Source organism: Plodia interpunctella, chromosome 11 (genome assembly GCF_027563975.2).
Source record: "Plodia interpunctella isolate USDA-ARS_2022_Savannah chromosome 11, ilPloInte3.2, whole genome shotgun sequence".
In the NCBI taxonomy this organism is placed as follows: Eukaryota; Metazoa; Arthropoda; class Insecta; order Lepidoptera; family Pyralidae; genus Plodia; species Plodia interpunctella.
In genome coordinates, this window is record NC_071304.1 from 3,119,559 (window position 1) to 3,146,864 (window position 27,306).

The 27,306-nt window shown below is 33.2% G+C and overlaps 1 protein-coding gene across 2 annotated transcripts in view; it reads right to left on the reverse strand.

The window, feature by feature from the left end:
- Positions 1-3,574: 3,574 nt before the first annotated feature.
- The window catches only part of LOC128673763 (uncharacterized), a 66,611-nt gene continuing 42,879 nt past the window's right edge, over positions 3,575-27,306 (reverse strand). For both annotated transcript variants that reach the window (XM_053751847.1, XM_053751846.2), the window contains exons 6-9: positions 23,014-23,157; positions 14,645-14,734; positions 9,106-9,267; positions 3,575-8,251 (exon numbers count right to left, since the gene is read on the reverse strand). In XM_053751847.1, the coding sequence (XP_053607822.1) occupies positions 7,737-8,251; positions 9,106-9,267; positions 14,645-14,734; positions 23,014-23,157 (911 nt within the window). In that variant the 3' untranslated portion in view covers positions 3,575-7,736. The remainder of the gene's footprint in view (positions 8,252-9,105; positions 9,268-14,644; positions 14,735-23,013; positions 23,158-27,306) is intronic.

Genomic DNA, 27,306 nt, shown 5'->3' on the forward strand with positions numbered 1-27,306 from the left:
ATCCACATTTTATTACTAGTAACACGAGTTAAACTATGAAAACTTTGTAATAACAAAAATAGCTTTTCGTGTTGTTGCGGCTCCGTTGTGCCGTGAAGTTTTGACATCGACGTGCGTACGTTACGTGGAATCGTACAAATTTCTGCCAATGCAGAACTGAAATACGGATCAATATCCGTCGACTGACGTCAACGCAAAGAAATACGACGGAGCGCACCGTAGCAGTGGGGCCTGGCTCTTATTGTCCAGTTCCCTAATTTCATTCTTGTTCCATTGTGTTTTTTCTTACACCTTACATTTGTCTCGATATTACTTTAATGTGGAATGCCCGCAGATCATCTAGTAATAGCATATGATGTAAACTAACTTTAAACAGTTTTCTTTAATACAGCAAAAAAAAAATTTCAAACAAATCAATGGATTTGTGGCTCAATGGAGATATGCAGTGGATAACTTCAAAATGCATCCACGCAAAAGAATTTCCATCATACTTTTCTATGAGAAAAATTCTTGAGCACACAAAACTAGAATTCGCGTCCTCTTCGGCCAACATTACGGATGCAGGATTTGTCCCTGCCATATTGCGGTTCACCTGACCGTTTGAGATGAATATTGTGAATACAGAATATACGTTTATGTAAATTTCTGTATTGATCGTCATAAAAAAGGTGTTTCAATAATAATTAATACATTATTTTTAATTATATATTTCACTCTAAAATATTATCTCATTGTATTCTTTTAACAATAATGTAATTAAGGAATTTTTAAAAATCGGGGATTTGTATTTATATTTATAGATGAGTTTTATATTGAAAAAATAAATACATTGTATTGCAGGTTAAATCCATTAAAATCATTACTCAATTTATTTAAACAGAATATTACCGAAACCAATATTACTATAATAAGTAGAATTTACATAAATGTTTAAAATATTTTTATTTTTTATTGCAATAAAAATATTATCAATAGGTAATTTTATGAAAATGAAAATGTTACTAAGTCTCTGTAATAAAATTAGATATCCCATGGACGTAGGCAGAGAGGAATTCCACTTGCCATGTTTTTCTTCTAGACTATTTTTAATCTATCCTTGGGTCAGGTATGCTATACAATGATTTTTATTGGGTACTCTCTGAAGGTCCAGGAAATTTACCTGCTGAATTCTGACCACTAGGAACTGATATTGGACGTTTATTAGATATCACATACAAAGTTACGATAAGGATGCGTAATTTAATTTCGTTCAAACTTTACGAATCTAACTAGATTCGTAACCGAATAACTATTCGGTTCGGATCGTGGTCTTATTTGACTAAATAGAAGACTAAATATTGTTGATTGCTTAATTATTTTAGAATTTATTGTTGATTATTGATTTACAACATTACAATATTTTGTCAACATTTAAAAACCTGTTGATTTTCTATATTGTGCTATAGTGTGAGGAAATTTAAAACTAGTTTTTGACTGCGGCTTCGCTCGCTTTTCTTTTTGGTTTCGTTGACTCATAACTATATTGTCAATATCTCTATGTTCTAAGCCACCGCTTAGACCATCCGCTATATACAACTGTGAAAACTGTATCAAATTCTATCTAGTTGTTTTTGCGTCATGCGCGAACAAACATACAGACAGAAAGACAGACAAAAATTTTTAAAAAAGTTGATAAAGATCCTCATCATTATTCTTGTATAATATTTTCTATGTACAGACATAGTTCACTTACAGTTTTATTCTATTTATAGATAATGACATAAAATATAATAATTTTTTAAACACCTCAGAAAACTTTGGCTATTCATATATTTTAGGAGGTTCAACAGACGATGAATAAATAACGACAAAAAAAATACTTTTATGAATTTCCCCACTTCGTTACCTACACTTCCTTGGCACATCTACATATTTAAATTAAAACTCCCGGTTGGCATGTTATTCACAAAAGTGCCACTGTTGGTCACATTCATAAATTAACGTGAGTGCAGAGAGCTATAACATGGTATGTTTTATAACCTTGTACCTATATTGGTAGGCGAAAAATAGTATGTTTTAACGCTAGTGTCTCGAGTATTTCTATCAATATAATAATTTAAAAAATCATCCCGAATTGTGTACGAATCGCAAAAACTTAATACATACAAGTGCTACCAATTTTTAAACTTAACTAAATTACTTTGAATTTGTTAATGCATCTAAAAGGTAGCGGTGTTGGCGGGTTTGTTGTGGTGGTGGTGTAATGGTTAAGATGCCCGCCTGTGGATCAAAAGGTCTCAGGTTCGTATCGTACTCGTGCCATATGAGTTTGTTTTCCAATCTGATTCATAATATATTGTAATTTTCATAGACCACCGCATGCTTCCGGTGAAGGAAAACATCGTGAGGAAACCTGCACACTGGTTGACAGTTTAAGTTCCCTAGTATTTTTGCGACCACTTGCCACTAGATGGAGATAAGTAGTTGTAAAAGTCATGCCAGATACCTTCAGGCGACTCGAATAAAATCTCACACCAGTGTTAGCAATAGCAGTGCACACTCGATATGATGATGATCTAAAAGGTGATGTGTGATTGTGAATATAGATGTGTGATTATGAAAACTTCTTGTATGTGTGTTCATGAGTACATTCCAGTCCAGTCCAATGGAAAATAGAGTTATGTATCGATAATGCTGGTGATGCATTTCAATACAGGATTACATTAATCATAGCATCTCAATGTTTGTATACGAAATATTTTTACTTTGGACATATCTATGTGTGTCTTATATAGTTTATGTCATAGCTTGATTAAAAATAAACAAAAAATAGGTAACTTTCCTTCTAAATAATCTCATACTGGCTTGATTTATGTTTTGGACAATTTGCTGGTTCTGACGGTACTTTATAAAGAAGTTTTAATTAAAATGCAATTAAATTTTCTGCTTGGTCGCCTTGGAATTAATTTGATTTAGCTATTGTACGAGTATTATCAGATTAGAAAAATATTTTGTTTTCACTTTCAGACGAAAGATTCTAAGTCATATTTAGTTAGAGCCATATAGAAGCTAGGTAATTTCTTTTAATTAGATCGTACTTACACAGTATAGGACAAGAAAAAATCAATAATCAGTACAACCCACGTAGCTTCAAGCCGCATCAAGGTGCCCTGCAAAAGTCCAGTCATACTTTTGAACCGAGAAAATAAAATTAAAAATGATTACCTACTAACCTTTTGCAGCCGACCGTACCTACTTACCGATATAAGACTTACATCAGGGTAACCTGAGCAGGTCGAAGCATAATCAGCTGTTGTTTTCTCCTTAGCGAGTTGACTTTGGCGTTTAAATTTATGAAGTAAGTTAGGTCTGTGATTGTGCAGTTAGTTTGGTAATAATAAGGACAGTGCCTACTTGTGTGATGCCAAACTGTAGCTCACCTTTTAATCATAAAGTACGTTTTGTCTCGTCAAACATTGTAAAGTGTGATAGTGACAAAACATAGTTAGGCTTCAAGTATGGTTAAGTTTTTAATGAATAAGAGGGCGCATTAATCAATGTAGGCAAAGGATTATAAATAAATAAAATAAATAAATCCAATGTGCATTTATACTTTATTAAATCGATGTACCACATAAAAATTTAGCTGTACACTGATACATTTATTTTATACTTAAAATACGATCTAACTTGATTGGATAGGCGCGCCTTCAGTCGTTTAGAAATTATTGTACCTACTAGGCCATGTTGACTGTCTTTTCCACATAAATCTGAAAGATATATATAGAAGTGGGCTTTATAATCACACGACAACATTCAAATTTATTAGACAGATTGAAATGACTTGCCCTTTGTCATTATTTTGTAGCTAACCGTACATTTCATATGTCCCAGTGAACGGATGACAGAAATCGTATACCGAGCGAGCGATGTAACGAACGCGCCTTGACGGTTGAATTTCACGAGCGTTGTGAACTCCGCCGCGGGCTCCTATTTGTGTTTATGAAATTGTACCATACACAGTAATCAATTTAATTATTCAATTTTATAAATAAGTAAAATACTGGTACAATGTTAATGTTATAAAAGTTTAATTTAAAATAATTGATTATTTATTCAGAATAATTTGGGACACTAATGAAACCCTATACGCCGCGTTCAAACGGTCGTAAAATTCACCCAGACGCGATATTTTGAATTATTTCACCACGTCGATTGAAACTCGATCGTTCCTCTATTAGTTAATTGTTCCAGTACCGCATAGATCAGATTCTCTTGCAAAAACTCAACTGTAAGCGTTTCGTTGTCAAAACAACAACTTTCGAATATTGTGACCGAATCTGTAAATAAGGAACGTAAAGAGGTTCAATTACAACTGAAGTTATTAGTGCAATTAGAGACAGGACACTGAAGTACTTTTGCTCACTCATGCATATTTACATAAAATCAATTAATCATCAAATCGAATAAAACATGTAATTGAATTTCACATTCGTTAATTGTGTATCTGATACAGAATTTGAATCCAATAATAAATGAATAGAACACATTTTAATTCGCGCAAAGACATTATAAAATTGTCCTAAAAATACAGCAGATGCAATTTTTCATAGACATGTCATATAGTACATCGCGGTCGATTGAGTTATTTCTGCCCGCGGCAAAATGAATCTGGTACGTTTGTCATATAATCTGTCTGTCACCATTTATAGTCACTAAGAGTAGATTTTAGAAAAAAAATGTAGCTTGTGTATGAAATCGGATATTCAACTATATGTAGAACAAATTTCATCAAAATTGTTTTAGCGGACAAGCTCAGATTCGTATTTATAAGGTTGAATCTCTTTGGTCTTTTCATATTAACATAATATAATATATTTCATAGAATTTTTAGAACAGTATTTCACAAATAGGTAACTTTATTATTTTATTCAGTAAATATATACGAATTTGATGTGAGTCAAGAGTAAATAGAAGATTTTATACATAAAAGTACAGTCAACAGTACATCAAACTTTTATATATCGCATATGAATATTTAAATTATAGTCTGTACAGTCGACCGCGTGCCAAGTTACTCCGCATGGATTTTTATGCCGTTGTAATAGGAGCTAGTTTGCAACTAATTTGGGTAGATTGATGTGTTGTTTACTGCACGAGTTCTTAATAAAATTATGTACTTAATTTTGTACTATTTAATGTTTCGTTTAATCCATAAGTTTAACGTCAAGAGAGTCAACACGACAAAGTATAACTTTCCTCTATATGATAAAATAAATCTAAATATATAACACTAACATTCAACCAATCATAAATTATTTCGCAACATTATTATAACTTCTAAATAGGTTTCTTCAACTACCAAGACAACAGAAAGGCACCGTTGAAAATAATATTCTGAAATAATAAATCTAGATTTGAATCTGTGACAAATCAGGAACCTTCTTCCCACAAACTTCTTTTTCGAATTAATTATAATATAATAGAATTATATTCTCACCTGAAGTTCGAAGAAACACATGATGTTTATATGATACAAGTGGGGACAAGCGATGACACAAATCTTGGAGTCAAAAATTGTTTTAATTATACTTTGAGAACTAAAAAATACAAAATCTTTCATAGAATTTTAAGAAGTGGGCCCTCAGACCACACGCACATGATAAAATGGATCAATTAAAGTGACATTTGATTGTTGGATTTCGTTATGTAAATACATTTAACAACCATAGGTAACAACCATATCGTTTTACTTGACTAAAACAAGAAGCATTATGTAAAGGTAAGCACAATTCTCGGTCACTTCGGAATTTGAACAATTTGCAAAATGATCCGCAACGAGCGAAACTTTTGTAGTAAGTGATGTAACTTCCCGCCAGTCAACTCGCAACGGTTTGAAGTTTCATCCTACATTTCAAAATCCACCATTTCTTGGCTCCTAGCTGGAGCCAAGAAATGGTTTTCTATCAGTCATGTTTTAAAACATTTATCTTTTGGAATGTGGTGGTTTAAAAAAGATATATGTACAGCTTGCAGTAATCCCTAATTATGAAACTATCACGAAATATAAAATTATGTGCAAATTTGAATATTTTAAGCGAAAATTACTTGCGCGATAAAATTTTTATCCATTGAAATATATAATCCAGTATAGATCCCATAATACAAGTCTCGAACTTACTTTGGGGCTAGCTCCCATCTGTGTGAGGTGTCCCAATATATATATTTATAATTTTGTCTTAATAGATTCGTAAATTGTAACCTCTCGATTTCACATGTTTACATTCTTTTCCTATATTATTTATTATTTATTTTATTTCTCATGAGGAATTCATAACGTTTGTGATGGGTTTACACCAAAGCGTAATTGATATTAGTATCAATTTATAAGATTTCTTTGCATCTGGACGTAAATTGGACGTATAAATGTTTCAGCTCGGCGCAAACCCATCTCTGTAAAGAACCCAAGGGTGTAGTTATATAACTTGTTCAAGTGAAACTCCAAATGAAAAATGTTCAATCAAAGAAGCAGCAGTGTCGTTTGAACTTTGAAGGACTACGAGTATTTACCCTACGACATTTGTAGACTAATGGTCAACTGGAGATCCCGGTTTCGAAACCCAGTCAGGTCAACATAGAAAATGACCTTTTTCAGATTGACCTGACTTTATTACTGGGACTTGTATGTTTATACATGTAAGTTATAAAATGTAGTAGCGTTAAGTTAGCCAGTCGATCGCGCAGAATCGAGACAATTAGATAAACAAATTGTTTGCCCATCGCATTTGCACCGCGTCGTATGGTAGACGTTATGCATAACACAAGTCTCAAACTTACTTTAAGTATGTATGTTTTTAACCTGAGCAAAGAAATTAAAGTAAATAACTCGTTGTCACGAAAAAAGTGTGCTAAGTATTTGCTCAAGTATCGACAAAGAAAAGTGCAGGTGCAGCGTGCCGTGTGAATTTTCAAGCCGACCTACTTTTCCCTACTCGTGTACTCGATTCCAGTAGCGTTTACAATGAAGCAAACAAGTGTATGTACTGATTTTAAATGTATTTTCCTGTTTTATTAAACGTTACAAATTCAATGAAATTTTCGTATTTACTAGTACGGAAAATGTAATTAACAATTTGTCGTTTAAAACAGATTAATTAATTAATTTTGTAAAATTGGAAATTCTCAAAGAGGCAAGACAAGCTCCCAAACAAAACTTATTGATCTGTGAAATAATTTTTTTTTTACGTGTCTTGGAGTGTGTGGCACGAGTATTTGACGTTAACTTTAACCTGCACAAAAAAACCAAATTACGCCATTTTGTCTAAATATCAGGTTGAAGTCAATGTCAAAGCTGACTGGAGCAACTCACCCTTAACTATTAACAAACTTTCAGCCACTTCCACGTTTCGCGTTTCAAATACCACAGATTTAAAATATATTTTGTAAAATCTTTTAAACAAAATTATTTATTTACTGACGGAAGTTTCATTTATCAAAATAAATACATTAAGATTCGAAACAGCTCACAGAAATCTGTTTATCTACCCAATCTGTACAGAGTAAATAATTAACAGCGCCATTCCGTGTCTAGAGTCCTAAAACTGTTCACAGTACAATAGGAAAGATTCAATTAATATCACAGTTTCCATATTTAAAAGTAGGGCAATACGATTCTTAGTTACGTGAACTATTTACATTTCTACTATCTAAAAACAATAAGTCCTCGATACATCGGCACACTGTCCTTTCTGCTCTTGTCACCCGAAGTAGTACTGTGCATTGGAATATCGATATAAACTCCGTGTATTAGGGTCCGTTTCGTTTTGCACTTGCACTCGTGGTAGTGTTTTAACCACTCCCCGACCGAGAGTTCCATGTGGCATAGTCCGTAGTGGCATTTCTATGGGGAATTCAGCAACTTGTCCGTACATATTAGTGCTAACGTGAGGATAAGTGTTAGGTACAGGACGGCCGACGTACCGATTTATCTTTGGGCTGAGAGCTACATTTGTAAATTGCATATCTGGCTTTATTCCAGCGTCTACAGTGTCAACTGGCCCGGACAGGCTCGTGATGTTGATATCATTGTCGACCTCAGATATGCTGTCGTTGAACCCGTTCGGGATTTCTGTGGTGGCCGACACATCTGGACCTTTGGGTTGCTCGTTGGTTTGCTTGCGCATGACACATCGGATGATGGCCACAATAATGCAGATCAGTATCGCCAATGACGCCGCAGCGATGATGTAAAAGTACATGACGTCAAATTGATCTGTTGACAAAGATCTAGGATTAAAAGTTGCATTTCGTATTTTAGAACACTGAACAATTGATTAATTTTGTAGGTACCTAAGGAGTTGTAACTAAAGGTATGTTGCAACAGTCTTCTTTGACGTTAACTTTAACCTGCACAGAAAAACGTAAAGTACGCCAGGTTAGGTCAAAGTTGACTGATGCAACCCACTCCAAGTTTTTGTTATAAAATTATAAGCTGTAACCATTTTTAAATACACATATCTATTAAGCGATAACAATGTAACTATTTTATTACAAATAACATGGATAATATTATATCCTTAATTTATGTATTTAAATAAAATTTTGTATGTAAATGGTTTACATTTACTAATAATACCAAATGGAAAACGATTGTTTCAAAAATAGCCTACTTAATTTACAATATCAAATTACAACACCATTTTGGGTTAATTAATTCAGATATTTGCTGCATCATTATATTTGGACCCGGGCTATGAACCTGACATTTAAGGAATGTAATTTATGTGCTCTTAAATTTGAACAAAGATGAACGATAATCGTTCAGTTTTCCAAAATATTTAGTTGACTTCCTATCTCTGTCTCATATTCGCTTAAAAATAAATCGTAAAATTTTTAAAGGTAGGCTGTGACTTCGACCGACCAGCCTTCCTGTTGTCAGCCCTTTTGACGAATGCTACTGTTGCCTATCAGCTGTTTCGAGACCCTTAATCGCCTTGTACTACATCTAAGAAAAATATGGATTGGTCCTATTCTAGGTCGAAACCACAAGCCACAATCTCTAGTATTATACACTAGTATTTGCCCACGGCTATCACCTAAATGTTAAAACATGATTGATTATATTACCGTTATTAGCTAGATGGTGTTTCGGAGGAGACGCAGAAGGGACATCCCTGGTGCTACTAGCGTTGAGGCTGGTGGACATCGAGGGTCTCTGAGGGGGGACCGCGGCCACGGCGGGGGCGGGGGGCACCGCCGACTCCACCCACCAACGGTCGCTGGATTCGTCTGTAATATATATCCTAGGTCAAAATTGTGCATTTGGCATGTTATTGTTGCTAAAATATATATTTAATTACATACTAGTCCCGCGCTCGTAATTAATATTTTGGCGATTTGTTTCTTAGTATTCGGTGTAATATATTATATAGGTCCGCTGTCTGGAGATCCTGGGTTCGATTCTCAGCATTGGTATATGTAATCATAGATGTTTACCTGCGGTTCTAATTTATCACCGAATACTTAATTTAACTGTGAGATGTTCGAAAATTGGCGTAAATTCATATGTTCATTATGAATGCAAAAGTTACTTGTTCACTTAACTTGCAAATTGTCTAGCTTACGAAGTTCTCAAAACGTTACACGAACCAAGTTGTGAAGTTCAGCAAGATGCGAAGATTCCGATGGATTGACAATATTTTCAGATCGTTGTTGTAAAAACATTATGACATTAGAAGATTTGTCCGCGTAAATTTCCCACGGGTACAATTTTTTTTCTTTGATGAACGGTACTCTATCTCCGTCTCCTTACTTAAAACTACATGAATGCAAATTTTAAGAAGATTTGTTGAGCAGATATAGCGTGATGAAGTTATAAACAAACAAACATAAAATGACATAAAATGATTTCAAAAAAGTTGACATGAAAGGCACCCGCCGCGTGTCTGTCTATTTCTGAGCTTTCTCCTTTAAAAGTACACAAAAGATTTTGATGCAGTTTTTGCTATTATTTACACAATTTATCAAACAAATCAGCCTATAGGCTGATGCCGGATATAGTCGCTAGATCATAAAATCTAGAGTATAAACACACTTTAACTATTCAATATGAAAATTCTGATGTAGTTACACCAGAATTAACTTATCCCCAAGCGATACAACCATAATCTTGTCAAACGCTCCTAAATCCATTTTCATGGGGCTTTCGCGACGTCGCGTCGTCGCAAAATATTAATAACATTACTAATAACGTTAGAATATGAACCGTCATGATTTTGCCGAAGGAGAGCTAAGCTCTTATCCCGTAATCCGTTTTTACACTGACAAAGCAAAGGACCTTTCCGACACGACGCAAAACGACAAACAAATCCTTGTAGATTGCGAACACGAATTAATTAGACTACAGATACGTATATTGTATTATCCTTTGCGCGTTTGCGATATACGAAGTATGGGTTGGGAATAACCAACTCAGTGTATAATTAATATTATAAATGCGAAGGTTTGTGAGGATGTGTGCATGTATGTATGTTTGTTTGTTTGTTGTTTTCACGCAAAATCTACAGGACCTATTGTTATGAAATTTGGTACATAGTAGAATATAACCTGGAATAACACATAGGGTACTTTTATCCCAAAATTCCCACGATAGCGAAGCCACGGGGTGCAGCTGGTTTATAGGATAGACTTTCAATATTTTAATACCTACTGCATTGATTAACGGATGTATTGTATTGTAATTATGCAATTGTAATATACTGAGTTCGTGAGGTCATATGATGCTATGACATTTTTTTTACCATTCATGATCATTTACACAAATATGTTGACTTTGGAATAAAAATATAAGACGTGCCTATCCCTTTCTATTAACAAGTTGGAGTGACAGTCCAATTGCTAAATGAGTAGACGCTTTAATTAAAAACATTTAGGTAATTATGTCAATGTTCTTTAAGCTTTAATTAAAAATATTTAATTACGTCAATGTTCTTTTTAATGACAGTTTTAACATCTTCCATGGTAGATCCATATCTGTTTACGCTATGGTTTGTGTCGCAAGAGGTCCAAATTAGGAGTGGATTAACCAAATTTCTTCTCTTGTCTTCCTCGTACTTCGTACTGCAATAAAGTTGAAATGAATTTTAATTCTGTACATACATACGTTTTATGCTCAAAATTTCCCCGTTTATCTAAGGAGAGCATTTAGGAGACTGTTATAATTAAATTGCCTTTATCGAGATATTCTGTCAGATTTGTATGAAAGAAAAGTTTTTTGATAATATTGATTCACATACTTCACTCTCATTGTGTATCTATTATATACTAGTCTCTGTTAATACATATTATATTGTTTATTTTCTTTTAGTTTACTTAATGTAACTTTCTACCCATTTTTTTTATTCGTACCTTCATGTTTTAATCTGCGTTACTATAAACCAACTCTTTGATTAAATAATCGTATTGTTAGTCATTGGTCAGTAATTGTATTATTGTAATTATATATTACATTGTTATGCACATGTTTACGAAATAAATGAATCTGATTTATGTTATATTGGATGCTATGTGTATTTTAGTTCGATTTTTGGTTTAATTATTTAGTTATTAAAATGTTTGTATTATATTTGGTATTGCCCAACCATTTAAAGATAAGCTCACGAACAAAAAACATATATTTTTTTATATTTAATCAGAGACCAAATTTGCACTAAAATTGACTTCACTTAGCTAATGGGCCTGGCATAGAACAGGTCTTTCGCAAATACATTCTAATCCTAACTAATATTATACTTAAATGCGAAAATAAGTTTGTTTGATTTTTCGTTACCTCTTCACGCTCTATATTCAACCAATCATATTAAAATTTTTCATACATGTTCTTTGAAGTATGGAGAGTGTGACATTGGGTACCTTTGGTCCCGGAAAAATTGTTATTATAAAAATTACGCGTGCGATGCCGCGGGCAACAGCTACTACAAAAACGTTGTAATTGCACGAGATGCAACTTTATACAACTATTCGACAAACGTGCATAGTTATAGTTACACTTGTTTAGTTTCTCCAACTCTCGATTCGTTTACAACCTAACTTTATCGCGTTAAATTACTACGTACTTCAAAGGTTAACCCGAATGCAACCCTATAGCACCTTTACAGCGCCCTCATAAAACTTGCTTCCCTTAACTCGTATTGTTACATCCTTGTATTACTGCTATTGGCTTCTTTTCTACAACTGTGATTACTGTAGCTGTTACGAGTTCTGATTTATGTTTGTGGCGAGTATAGTGCATATTGGCCGAGTTGCTGGGGCGAGTGATAAAGATAAAATATATTTAATTTGCAAAACACGTGTGAATCTTAATTCTAACTATATTATAAATGCGAAAGTAAGTTTGTTTGTTTTTACCTCTTCACGCTTTATCTACTACGTATAGTTTGAAATATGGAGAAGAGCATCAAGGTACCTTTCATTGCGGAAAAATAACTGTTCCCGTGGGAAATTAACGCGAAGTCGCGGCGAAGTCGCGGTTCGCCCGCGTTAATTTCCAATTAATAAATTTCCAATAAATTTCGCGGCAGTTTTAGTTGATACATTTAAAAATAACTTTAACCAGCGCAGATCCACAAAGCTACACTCTGGTTGACAGTTTAAGTTCCCTAGTGTGTATGCGATTAGTTGCCACTAGACGTGTTAGGTAGTTGTAAAAATAACTTCAGATGCCTTTAGGCGACAAAATCTACCACCAATATTAGCAATTGACACACTCGAAAACAGAAGTAGGTATGTATATATAAAAAACAACAATTACGAAATAGTAAGAGTACCTACGAAAAGTATCACCACAAAATGCTACATTAAGATCGTCCAATGTGAAAAGATGTACCTATAGGAGTTGTATAGAAGTGTCGGGTTAAGGACTTTCAGGGAAAGCGATGAGAATAATAGCCTAGTCATTATTTCTTTGTTTGCTATATACATTTTTCTTTTTCCTTCTCATTTGCTTTTGGCAAATAATATTGGTTATATTGTTTGTACATTGGAATATATACAACATAGAATTTATTATTCGTATGTATTCTACTTTTGTGAGAACGTCGCGGTGATGATTCGCTCTCCCATTCATTTTCGCGTTGTCCTTGTTGGTGACTATGATGCCGCGGAGCTCGGAATTTTGAGATTCATCTGTGATTTCACAATCGGCCTGCGTGATGTCAACCTTCCTTGGGAGTAAGCTACATAGGCGCTTCCTACATCCGGGGAGGACATGAATAGGTCTTATTCTAGGGCGGAATAACACGTCACCAATCGTCTAATAACGGTCACACATTATTTCATAAAAATATTTATGTAACTATATATTTTTCACACACATCGCATTCTCTGAATGAACCAAAGGCTGGCTGTTCAATGGCGATTTAAGCATTAAGTCCGCCTTTTTTACTTTTAATAGTTGTATTTTTGTTCAATAAAGCTGTAAAATAAAAGTCCTAGTAAGATGTCATATCTATCAAAATAAATTTCTATGGGATGTGACCCAGAAATTCAAATTCAGCTTGCGGGAAGTCAGGTAATAGCGCTGACCGCAAGGGAAATACAGCTGTGCTTCGATTTCCGACCGCATTTCACGAAAAGACTGTTTGTTTGGACATGTGTACTGTTTCAGAATACGAGACAGTGCAATAGACACCGCTAGTTTTGTTTTATTTTATCAATTAATTACTGCTAAATTTATTTTATTTTATTGCAAAGTTTTTAAATTAAAAAAAAATTGTATAGTCCGGGAAAATAAAAGTATTGATTATACTCATAAGTCTTGATTGTTTAGTTAGTATCTTTAAAAATATAGATAGATTTAAAAACAATGAGCAAGTTATGTTAGACTTCGTGTTTACTATATCCCCGTCTAAATAAATATTTGGTTTAGTTTTATTCATGAAAATTTACATCACTTGACAACCTTTCGACGATAATGCTCATCATGCCAAAATGCTACACTGGAAGTCCAGGATTCATTCCCGGTAGGGACAAGATGGAAAATTATATTTTTCAGATTGATCTAGTTTTTTGACGTTTATCTACTTTATGTGTATAAAAATATGGTATCACTAGATGTTGCCCGGGGCTTTGCTCCCGTGGGAATTTTGAGATAATATAGCCTATAGCAATCTTGGATAATGTACCTTTCTAATGGTGAAAGAATTTTTGAAATCGGTTCAGTGGTTTCGATGATTAACCGCCTCAAACATACAAACTCACAAAGTCACAAACTCACAAACGCTCTTTATAATAATGGTATAGACAAGTTAGTAACACAAGTGTCGGGGGCTAACTTAATCTGTAAATATGTAAAATATGTAAATATATTAGGACGAATCACACAGATTGAGCTAGCCCCAAAGTAAGTTCGAGACTTGTGTTATGGGATACTAACTCAACGATACTATATTTTATAACAAATACATATATAGATATTAGATAAACATCCAAGACCCGAGCCAATTAGAAAAAGTTGATTTTCCATCATGACCCGACCGGGGATCGAACCCAGGACCTCTCGGTTCAGTGGCAAGAACCTTACCACTGTGTCACCGAGGTCGTCATCTGTATGATTTGTCCATATATATTTATTTATGCATTTCATTCATTATTCAAAATGAACACTCACCAACATCATCATGGTCTGGATTTGAAGAATCGTGAGCCTCGTCCTCTTCGGGCGCACTTTCATACCTCTCCTTAAGGACTGTCCGGGGCACTGCAAATAGAATTAATTCTTAACTCTGGGACATAAGAACCATTTTTGAAATTTAAAGTTATCATTCGGCATTACTGCAACAAATTTGAGCGTTAATTCTAGGTCATAAGATTTATTTTTGATTATTACAAGAGTCTCCATTTTAGGGTACTGCAACAAATTCAACCTTGACTGCTTTATTCTAAGATGCGTTTTATAATCAGGAGCATTAACTCCATTTGATAGTAACCATAGACATATTATATTTCTTACTAGATACGGCATCATCAGCATCGGGATTTCGTCCTTTATCTGTGTAGAAGTGTAGCCAGTTTAAAACATTTTTTTAGGTTTCTGTTAAATTCAAGACGCTCAATATTCAAGACTATACTTTATTGAAATACAACGGAAACATTCCTAACAAAAACAATTAAGTGCATTTAGTAAACATGAAAGTGAATATGTATAAAGGAATTTAAAAAAAACTATTTCTGTGGTGCATGAACAGCTTTATGGAGTTCTAGCAAGTTGCCGGCGCAGTCTTTTCATTATCGTATGTGCCTATGTATGTAAATGTATAATACTTATGCGTGTAACGGATCTTATATGAGTTTTGCCACTTTAAAACGTCTAATATTTGAAGTATTGCACTAATTTATAATAATTTGTTTAATTTAAACGTATTTATACCACAGTCTTTCATCCAGCTACAAGCTAAGTATGTCAGTGGTCGTAAAAGAAACTTGCTTTAAGAGCTCAATAAAACCGATTTTTGGAGAATTTCAAGTGCTCTTAAGTGTAGCTCATTAAGGCAATGCTCTTAACTTTAAATTTAGATTTTGGGGTGCTTTGTTTTTGTTGTCGAGTGTACGCTTACGTTTTATGACGAAGACCAGTTTCGACGTTACGTGACTGACGGTCGGGTGTTTTTTTGCTGACAGAGCCCTCCCAATATTAGTTTTGGCAGTATTCTGAGACAAAGGGTGTGTAGAAAATTTTGACTTATTGGATTTATTATAATATTGCCGAGGCACTTCACTCAACTTAATACACCAATAGAAATGTATAAATATCATCAAAATAAGTATATGTCAAACAGTTTTTGGGTGACAAACATCATAAACAGAATTGATAGATAAATTATAAGTTTATGTTACATTTGTGTCTCAATACTTATAGTTGCACTAAGGCCTTTGTCGTCTAGTGCCACTAACCCACATCTCTTCCTCGGCCACAATTAGAAACAAAACGCATTCGGATCGGTTGTATAAGTATAGTTGAACAATTAATATGACTCAGCGATGCTATCTAGATTAAACATTAAAATAAATAATATACTTATTAATATATCATATTTTAAATTGGTTTTAACAGTACATGCATTTATTTATTTTTATAAAAATTAAAACCTAGATTGTTAAGTAAAATATCAAATCTAAACTGGCTACCAGGGAACCTTCATTTTAGCTTCATAAAAATCCTTCAAAAAAAAACTAGCACTTGGCCATTTTCTAATAGTTTGGGAGTTTGTGGTCCAGCTTTTATTCTTCGGTTGCTAATATTCAACCCGCTCCATATAGAGAGGAGATTCTATATGTTTAGTATATATTTTTCAAGTGTTTTTTTTAAACACAGGATGTGGTTATATGGTTAATTATTTTTGATTGATATCTTTGGCTTGTTCGATTTCTTAGATAAATATTTAATAAATTTTGTCTGTTGAAGTCACGATCAACTTAATTTTCATTAAGGGAGATTTTTACTGCTATAATTATTCATTTTATGATTAAAAATGTGCCTTTTGTACTGGTGTTGGTGGCAAATTGTGTAATAAAAAAAACACTATTTAAGTACCTATTTCTCATTTTAATTAATGTTCAACTATCACTGAACGGGATAATAGAACACGGCATGTATATCAAGCCTAATTAAAATTAGTTACCAACATGCAAATTGTGATTTATCGTGCTGGTGTAATGTTGCTAATGCTGGAATAATTTATGGCTAACGGTAACTCTAATCACTGAAAATAAAACCAGAAAATATAACCTAAAAATATTTTTATTGTTTTAACTTTTCTCGTAGATAATTAAACAAGGAATTTTTCTGTCAAGCTCGCTATTTAAAATTAACATTTAGGGCCTGTTTCACCGCTTGCTAATAAAGTATCCGATAGAGTGGGTCAACTTTGACGTTAACTTTAACCCTCGCAGAAAAACGCCATTTTGTCTTAACGTCGGCGCACACTGGCCTGCTAATCAAATCAGGCAGATTTATTATCTGTTAGATTACAGTATGGTGTCGAAGATAGTGGCGAAACATGCCCTTAGATTTAAATGTGAAATCCTTGGATATAGATTAAGGCATTCACAATACTCCCTCAGCTAGGATCTCACATATTTTCCTATTAAAAAAATATCATGAGCCTAGCTTCCGGTACCATTTTATCATTTAGGTTGCACCAGTCATCTTTAACGTTAACCTTAGACTACGCGGTTTTTCGCTTCGGTGAAAAACCGCGCAGTGCGTCTCATGTGCGGTCGAACGATCCTTACATATTATAAAACAAAGTCCTCTACCACGTCTGCCTGTCTGTTCGCGATAAACTCAAAAACTACTAGACGGATTCTCATGCGGTTTTCACCAATAGATAGAGTAAATCCTTAGGAAGGTTTAGGAGTATAATTTATTGTTTTTACCTGAGCGAAGCCGAGACGGTCTGCTAGTATCTTAGTAAGTAAAGTAATGATTTAAATTTTTGTTATTTCAACACGCTGAACAGTTTTTGATGACGGTTATTAGAATTTGGTAGACGATTATAATATAACCTGTGCGATTTTATTCCGAAATCCTTACCTCGAGAGCAACTACTTACTAGAGCCTCGTCTCGACTTTGTTCAGGTAAAACATGATAAAGTACACAAATAAAACTTCCTTAGGGATCACAACATATATTGGTGAAAACAGTATAAAAATCCGTCCGTTTGTAAGTTTATTGCGTACATACAGACAGTCAGAGGCGGACTTTTTATAATATGTAAAGATTACAAATAAAGTAAAACAAAAACCAAGATACATAAATGAAATCTAATTTGAGACAGACGTGGAGATTTTATTTCGGTGTTGCGTTCCGTTTTCCTCATTAAGATTGTCAGTAGGCGTGTTAATTCGTACACATATCAAGTGACAGACTAAATATATACTCTCAGCATAACATCAGATGTCTTTTTTTAATTCCCTTGAGCTGAAAATGGGAGATATCTCTTTCAGGTCTGTAAAAATGCGGAAGGAAAAATACAATGCACATTTCTATATATTATTTATTCATTATTTCCCAAATTAGTATACACTTATTTGAAGAATAATAAATATTTACCTAATTATACTATCGGTTAATGCATGCTTTAATTTATTAGTTACAATGAAAATTTTGATAATTTACAAAACTGTCAAGATTCTATGTACCTTGATTCAGATAATGTAAGTTGCAAAGGAATTGTCGAATGAAATGATTAGTAACAGAACAAAATGGGTTAATTAAGAAAAAAATAAGAAAAGAACAAGTAGAATAAGTCATGATCATCACTGGACTAATGAAGACCACTTTTGAGGTATTTTAGCTTATGTATCTGTAAAGAGTAGAACAAAAAAAAACCAATCAACGCACAAGTATTTTTCTCAGTTATTTTCGTAAAATACCGTATGTTTCATTTTTACGATTGAGCAAACAAACATTTGATTAGACGAGTACAACAGAACGTGCTGCTCTTGCAATTCTAAACTTTTCACATCTAAGTGCATAACATAAATGAAATAAAAATACAAATTATATTTCAATAACTTGTCTAAAATTGTGTAGTTTAAGAGCTGGAATGAAATTACCTTTTTTTTCATAGTTTATCTAAACTGAAACAAAAGCATCTTTAATTCGGTCGTTAGCTTTGTTTTTGTCTGTTTATATTGCACATTTTTTTATATCTGGGACCTTTCGATCACAGGCGAAGATTTTAATCTTCCACTTCACCACAATCGCTTCAAATATAAATATAAGTATAATACAATATTTGGGTAATGATAGATGTAATCCTACTGATAATATAAACGCGAAAGTTGTGAGGATGTATGTGTGTAAGTTAGTTGGTCTATATATAGTATCCCATAACACAAGTCTCGAACTTACTTTGGGGCTAGCTCAATCTGTGTGATTTGTCCTAATACATTTATTTATATTTATTTAAATTCATAAATGCTTATTATAATGCTGGTTCTCTCGCATTTGTTTCTCGCCTGCCAGTAACAACAACAAAAAAAGAACAACGCTATGTTGTTCATTTTCAATGGGCAGTAAAACAATCGATAGACGATCGAAACTTTTATAACGGAACATAGTTTTATAAATTACTGCTGCATCCATTCGAATAAAGCCATCAAAATATTTTTCAAATATTTTCGCAATCCGTTGAAAAAGTTGTTTTTAGATCCGAACCAAATGGCTCCAGTTTTTACCATACTCGTATTGTAACAGTGAGGGCTGCCATAGATATTTGGATTTATTATTTTCAGCGTAGTCCAAGTAGAAAATTTATAGTAATACACATTATACGTCCAACCATATTAAAAAATAAGTATGTTACTTCAGAACGCTTCGTATGTCTATGTGCTAAATTTCATCAAAATCGGTCCAGTCGTTTTTGAGTTTACTCATTTTAAACAAAAAGAGAAAAGATTTGTAAATATTTTCTCTTTATAATATTGGTATTGGAAGTATGGTTAGTAATTATATTCTCTAACTAGTCACATCATATTTTTTTTCTAATGTCAAAACACAAAATTTTATATTGAGATTGCATGACAGCAAGTAATGTATTTGTGACGTCACACATTTTGGAGCCAAAAGCATTTCTATTATACGAGACCGAAAAAAATATGAATCGCGTAATTAATAAAACTGATTAATTAAAGTGACATTTAATTATCGTGTATATGATTATTTAACTAGATTGATACATTTTATTTTTTACCCAATCGAAGAGCCAATAATCTAAGCTGAAAAACGCAAAATATGCCTAAAATCTAAAGGACGGTTGCACGCAGGTTAAAGTTAACAAAAAGTTGACAGGTGCAACCTATTCTTATTTGTTAAGTTACCGTTTCAATATGTCTGCCAACATGACAACTAGTTAGTAGGTTAGTTTGTAACTTAGCACTGTGGCATTAACAACATTTGAATATCACAAATCGACATAGTCTTGCATACAAATGCAGTCGATAACCAGACTATGGAGATGCCAACTTTAATTGACTTCGCAAATTGCCTTCTGAAGTTGTGTTGACGTAAATTTCTATATGACAATTATATTAGGTGGGTTGTGTCATCAACTTTGACGTTCACTTTAACGTGCGCAGAAAAACACAAAGTAAGCTATTTTGTTTAAACGTCAATGGCGAGCCGGTTACATTCAATGTCACATTTGAAGGTGCAAATCATCCTAAGACACTTAAAGTGAGATGCACCAGTGAATTTTGACGTTTAACGACAAAATTGATGGTGCAACCCACTCTTAGTATTACAAAGTTCTTGTCAATCACTGGGGGCGCTACTGTTAGGTCTTGAAACAAAGAGGATGGTTTTAATTTTAGTCAGACGTAAAATTAAAATTTACTGTTAAGTTCATAATCACTGTATCTGTAATTTATTTTAAGTCGATCACCTGGCGAATATTCTTTTAATCAAATAGTTTTAATTAACAGAATATTGGCCAGGTTATAGGAATATTTAACGACTTTTATCTCGTTTTCCTGGCAGCCAGCCGTTGATATTGTACCAATAAATATTTATTACCTTTTACTATTATTGGTTAAATAGTTAAATATTGATGTCGATAATAAAACCAACTTTATAAATAAACATCTACTCAGCGACACTGACGCTGATCGCGTCAGGATCACAAACAGATATGGGTTTACTCCTGGACACAAACATTTTGCCCGGACATATATTCGTACGATTATGGCTTGGTGTGAATCACCACCATTAGTAAACACCGCAGTCCATGGATACCTGTAACCCAATAGGAGTTATTGGTGCGTTGCCGACGTTTTATGAAAGCAATTTTCTTTTGAAGCCCAAATGTCAAACCTATTCGGTAACACTCTGAGAGAAGTTTATTCTATAGTTTAGTGCAGCGCAGTCCAAGAAATTATATGTGCCTGGGCATAAACAAACTGGTCATAAATAAACTTAATAGTTTCATACTTTAATCGACCTGATTGAAATTAATAGCAATTCAGTAGTTGATTTAAGTTTGCGATACGTATTTATTGGCCCTGAAATTTAGAATGGGTTGGATACTTGTAATGGGCGTAGTAGGAATACCCTTGAAGGTCTTATTGTGTCATCTATGGACACAATTATTTATAGCCTGTGAAGGGAACTTACAAAATTATAGTACCTACTATAGATTTCAAAAAGACCTTTCTTATTAACCTTCTGGAGGGTTTAATGTCAATCCAAAATTAAATATAATCGATTAAAAATGGTTTTCAAGAGAATTTTTTTTTCAAATTCTTGTTTTATTTTAAAAGGAAAATTTGGAATGTAAATTTGTTGTTACTTTTTACAAATAAGAGTGAGTTGTACTGTCAAATTCATTTTAACTGCGCCAAATTCATTTTTGCATTAAGTAACGTTACATACCTACACATAAATACAGAGGTAATAATTTAATGTAGCTCTTTTTTTATTTACTTCTGAAAATAAATTTATATTTTATTTTTATTTACCTCACCGATACTGAAATCTCATCAGTATAATGTTCCATTTCCATCAACGCATTTCTTATCTGGGAGTGACAATGGGCAACCGCTGAACACCCTGACATGCCTGAGTAATTCCAACTATAATTGGTACAGTTAGCTTTATGAAAAGCTGTCCATATAAAACTCTATACCATCATTACCATCGCACTATTTTGACCCTATTTTTAATGATAGATGAAGTGTAGAAAATAGAGTGTATCATAGAAAATGTCATCATTAAACACAGAGTTAAACTTGATGAATGAAATGAATGAGATGAACGTGAAAAAACAATATTCGATTCCACTAATTTTCACGAAATAATAAATCGGCTTTGACTCGCACCAACAATTTTTCATACCATATGTATCGGCGAGAAAGCGGACGAAAACGAATATTTATTCAAATGTTCAGAGTATCGAATCCTTTGAAAGAAAACCAATTCCTTATAAAGGAAGTCTGATTGGTAGGCATTAATAAAAATATCGAGCAGTGGGCATATAAATAACGTTTGACAAGGAAAAACACAGAAGAAAACAAAATAATAAAAACAAGAAAAAGTAGTAAGTTTTTGACTGATTGGCAACACCGAAATGTAATCAAGCCAGCCAGTTCCAAGATACTGTTTTATGAATATATGTATGTTGATTCGATCCTCTGGTTTTTGGCTTACACTCAGGAATGGGTATTCTTATGATAATTTTACTGCAGATACATAAAATCTACATAATACCATCGGAGTGTTGAAAAGAATCTGTCATTTGTTATCTTTAACATTTTCATAGCTGATGAAGTTTGCTAGCTCATTATATATATATAGGTATGAAAAAAAATATATAGTCCTATTTTTAACTATGCGTGTACTGTAAATTTAACAGTATATCGAACCGACATATATTCTCGTATTTGCCTAATGGAGGAAACTTGACAAGCAATAGACTTTACAGAGTTAAATAAAAAGAAAGAACTAACATTAAAGTATTATCTTGTTTATATGTAAATAAAAGAGCCTAGACATAATAAAAAAAGCTATTTATTATTTGACTTACGCAGCCAAATAACCCAAAATATTAAAGTCCATCAAGAGGAAGGTAAATAACCTCGGATGACAGGAAAGGGACCAAATGAAAGTATGGATTATTTCCTACTTTTTCCTCGTCCACATTCGCATGTCAACGGATATGTGAAAATGCAAAAATCCTCGCATTGTTTCGTTTTTGTCAGTTTAGTTGATGTATTCGTAATAAACATTCACTTGGATGATCCATATATTTTATGTTCAGATAAAAAAAAACATAATAAAAAAATTTTTCGTTTCAATAAATTTGTGTCAACTTGGTTAATCTAACAACTGAGTTGGCTTATTGAAGGCAATATCCTTAATATCTTCAATAATGTTTCATACTCTCACTACAAATGAAGACAACGTTGCTTTCTGTTGCCAGCACACACCGCTACATAGCACCGTTGCCAACATTAGGGTCATTAACAAACACACTCACCACAAGTATAGACGACCTTGAGGTAGGTCCTGCTGCCGGCGCGGCACGGCTTGCCGAACATGTTGCTGTCTGCAGCCAGCACGCACCGCCGCTTGCCGTGGCACTCGTGCATGGCTTTCTCAGTCGCGTACGGCTCCAGGCAAGCTGGTGATAAATTATTCTTTATTAGTTAGAGCAATACTACTCAAATTATAAACGGGAAAGTTTGGATCAAATCAGAATTTCACTTTGTAACTGAATCATGCAAATTCTACTGGAATGACATATATGAAATTTGTTACAGAGAGAGTGAACATGACTTGCAATACCACGTACGTTACATATTATCGAGATAACATGTAACGTACTCTTCGTTCTTTTAAGAATTTCTCGAAATTCTTAAGAGACAAAACGAAGTTACTTTAATTTTAAATTACTTTATTAATTAAAATATTTTTTCAAAGTCCGTCTGGCTATCTCGATGTTTTTATCTCTCTTTTTGATATGTCCTTTTGTTAATTCATCAGATTCGTATATTTAGGATTAGGACAAGTACGAGTAAATATAGCCTGCCTCTGATAGCATAGTGGGTTAGTTTTACCTGTCCCGGACTGTAACATCTTGCACTAACTGACCGATTAGTATTTTTGCTAGTGTACTTGAAGTATTCAGTTAACATTTAATATACAGGTACCGTACAAATAAGAGAATTGTTATTAAAATCAAGAACACTATAATAACATTACAATTTAACAGAAAAGTTAATCTTCTTGCGCAGAACGTTGCTATCTTTACGCACGGAAATTCGTGAAGATCATATTTTCTTAAAATACCCTTTGTCACATATATTTATATCAAGTGATTCCACGTCGAGTTGAGTAAAGCACTTCTACGAGGCACGTGTACCAGTAAAATATTAACACAATACACGGAAGGTACGAATTAAATGGAGCCCCAACCGCAGGCATAGGTTGTAAGATATTAAATTTTGCTCTACGTTTCTAGGGTTGGCAATATGCAATATTTTGTAAGAAAGCACACATTAAAATACCAACGTGCATTAGTTACTAAATTGTGGAGCGAGTGTGTAGAATTCAAATAGAATTTTGTTTTTAAAGGGTTTGCGGAGCATGGATTTCCCATAAAAACCTAATACCAAAATTATATTAAGGAGAATATTTCAACATTATACATCTGGTTAATTTAATATTTTATTTTATTTATTTCAACAACAATAGCCGTTAATATATATTAAATAGATTATTACATGGATTATTTTGGATTAAAACAGAATTTCAAGCCTCTTTTCCCTCTTCGTACATCGTAAATAAAAACTGCATATATTGTTAAACGGGTAAATTGTATTCGAATAAAACCCCAAGTTATATGTATATACTATCGAAATAGGATAAAATATCGCTCGAATAATAAAAAATACTCATTCTTTAAAATTTGTTTTGTATGGGAAACCATGCTCCGCAGATCCCTTAAGCTGTAATTGAGTAGAAGAGACACATAATGTTTGAAATAGTTAATGTATTTTTATTGAAATTATTTTCGATTTCCAACAAGACTGTACGGGTTGTTTAAACATACTTTTATAAGATTTCTATCAAAAATTAACACAATTTTGTATATATGATAAGAATAGTTTAATATATGAATGTTTATATGTATAATATATAAACATTCATATTATTTCTAACATTTTGATAAAACTTTACAATAACAATAATAATAGTAATGTTTTCTCACCCACGACATGCTTGGCCAAAAGTTCACAAAGTGTCATCAGCACAAACATCATAAAAAGTTTTCGTAGTAAAATTAAAATTACCCTAGGTAGTTCATGACAACCCTAACAAGTTAATTTCGCGGCACAAGTAGTGCTCTCGGCCTTCAAATTTTGCATTTCATTTTTATGCAATGAACAGTGATGTATTTTTATCTTAGCAATGATTTTTGGGAAGCATCATTCACTTTATTTACAAAATAATATCTCCCACGTTATCTATCTATCTGTTTGATCGCTATAAACTCATTTATTCATTGTATTTTTTTTTATTTCGTTTAATTTCATTTCAATTCTCAATTTCTCATGTCGTGTGTATTGTTCACTATAAGAAATACAAAAAACATCATTCCATTTCTCAGTAACTCCGCTGCCAATACGTTTCTTCTAAATCTTATTATTTTCCTAATGTTATTACCACATCTTCGCTATTTGATTCTATTACATCAATGAATTGAGATGTACATTCAACTCCAATTTTCCATTCCATGTCAATTTAATCTAAACAGACCTTTATTCAACAATAATATATGCGGTTTCGGTATGTTCTTGCGTTGATTAATGTACTGTTGACTGTACTTATATAAAACTCATTATACAGTCGTGAATGAGTTGTTTTACATGCCAAAATAAAATTAATAAAATCAAGCTCCAGCACCTTCGACAAAGCGTACCAACATATTACGCTATTATAATTTTTTTTTCAGTCAAGTTATTTTAATTTACAAAATACATACTGTCTTTGTTGCCTGACGTAACTATTTTTCTCATTAGATCGTTTACTCGGTTTCTTCCGCCACCCGCTGACCCCAAGGTCCACTTTCCTACTTTTTCTGCTCTACTTAATTTTTCGTCTAAGGTAATAATGAAATCCTATAACAATTGACTTTAACTTGTATCATATTTTAAGATGTTGCATCTCAAATGCAAACTCTGTAATATAAACTACATGCAACTTGGAATAACTAACAGGAAGCTAAAAAGTTGGTACATTAAAACAAATCTCGACTAGCAGTAATAACAGTGTTACACGTGCAGTTTGCTTTTCTAACTTTGCACAATAGAACTTTAAGGTTAATAAAGTGATCGATTTTTACCGAATATGGCTTGTAATCGTATAACTAATAATAGGATAGATTACAAGGACAGAAAATTGTAAAAATATGTATAATAAAACCTAGACAAAATTAAAGATTATTATGATAATTTATAGAATGTAAAAATGCAGCTGGATACGAAGATTTAAAGTTGTTGTCAAAATCTATTTTAAAAAATCTATAAAAACAAACTCAACCATCATATAAAACTAAAATGTTGTAACTACTTTAATTAAGAAGCAAACATATTTCATAGTTGTGATGTCACTTCTATGTGTCATTTGGAATTAGTAGGTACTCCGTGTACGAAGTACCTACCTATTCTATGGGGGCGATTGGATGAGTCCAAAAATGTGTGAATTTATTTCTGTCACATCTTTGAAAGCATTGCCATTAACGCAGTATTTTTTCACTGGTGTTTCTATATGTATTGGCTTTTCGAATAACTGTCAAAATACATATCTGTCAATAATGTACAAAAATAATAAGTACAAACATAGAGTATTAACAGATTTTTTTTATTTTTATGGAATATTTGGACACACCACAACAGGTAATAATACCTAAGGGCGATGTTACCCAAAAGCGACGTGTTGGAATGAGCCTTATGAATTTAGATGAGCCAGTCAGTTGGCTGAATCTAAATAGAATGGGGAAATATGTGGTCGTATAAGAAGCTCTTATAAAACACTGTTGAGGTCTAAAGAAGTGAGTGTATTGAGTGCTTATAGGAATTCTTCTTAGCGTGTCGACTCGTATAAATGACTTGTTTGATTCCAGATTTCATTGTTATTTAGTAAAAGATGATGTGTGCGCGTTGAATTTTGAAATTGAATTAATTCTAATAATACTACAAGATGCACTCAAAACTTTCACGAGCGATGAACAAAGATAAAGTGAAATAAATAAGTAGGGTATTGTTCCACTGTAACAACGGACACTACATAAAGAGCTTGTACCCACAACTTCAATGAAAGCTACAAAAACAAGGGATTTAAGTACATCAAATCCAAAGATTCAAGTTTCAGCGGATGCAAAAGACGTCTCAGACTGAACCTTTATAATAATCTCAGACATTGTAGCTTTTATTAACCTTGTTATGCCTTACTCGGTGTTCTAAGTGAGTGACAAAGGCGGCAAAGCAGTGCGACGCGACGTTTTACGTTAACATTTATGTTATTATGTGCATGTATGGAAAATAACTACAATGTCGGATAAGATAAGGTAAGTTGTTGTTATATGGACCGACAACAAACAAATACCTTAAAGTGGTCCAGTGAAAAATGGAGCTATGTTTGGAATTACACTCTCAAAATGTAACCACTATCGGGGTGCGCCGTTTGTCATTACTCATTGTAATAGAAAAGATCTTGATAGTTCTCAAGACCAGACAAAAAGAATGACATGTGCATGTGAAAATATGTG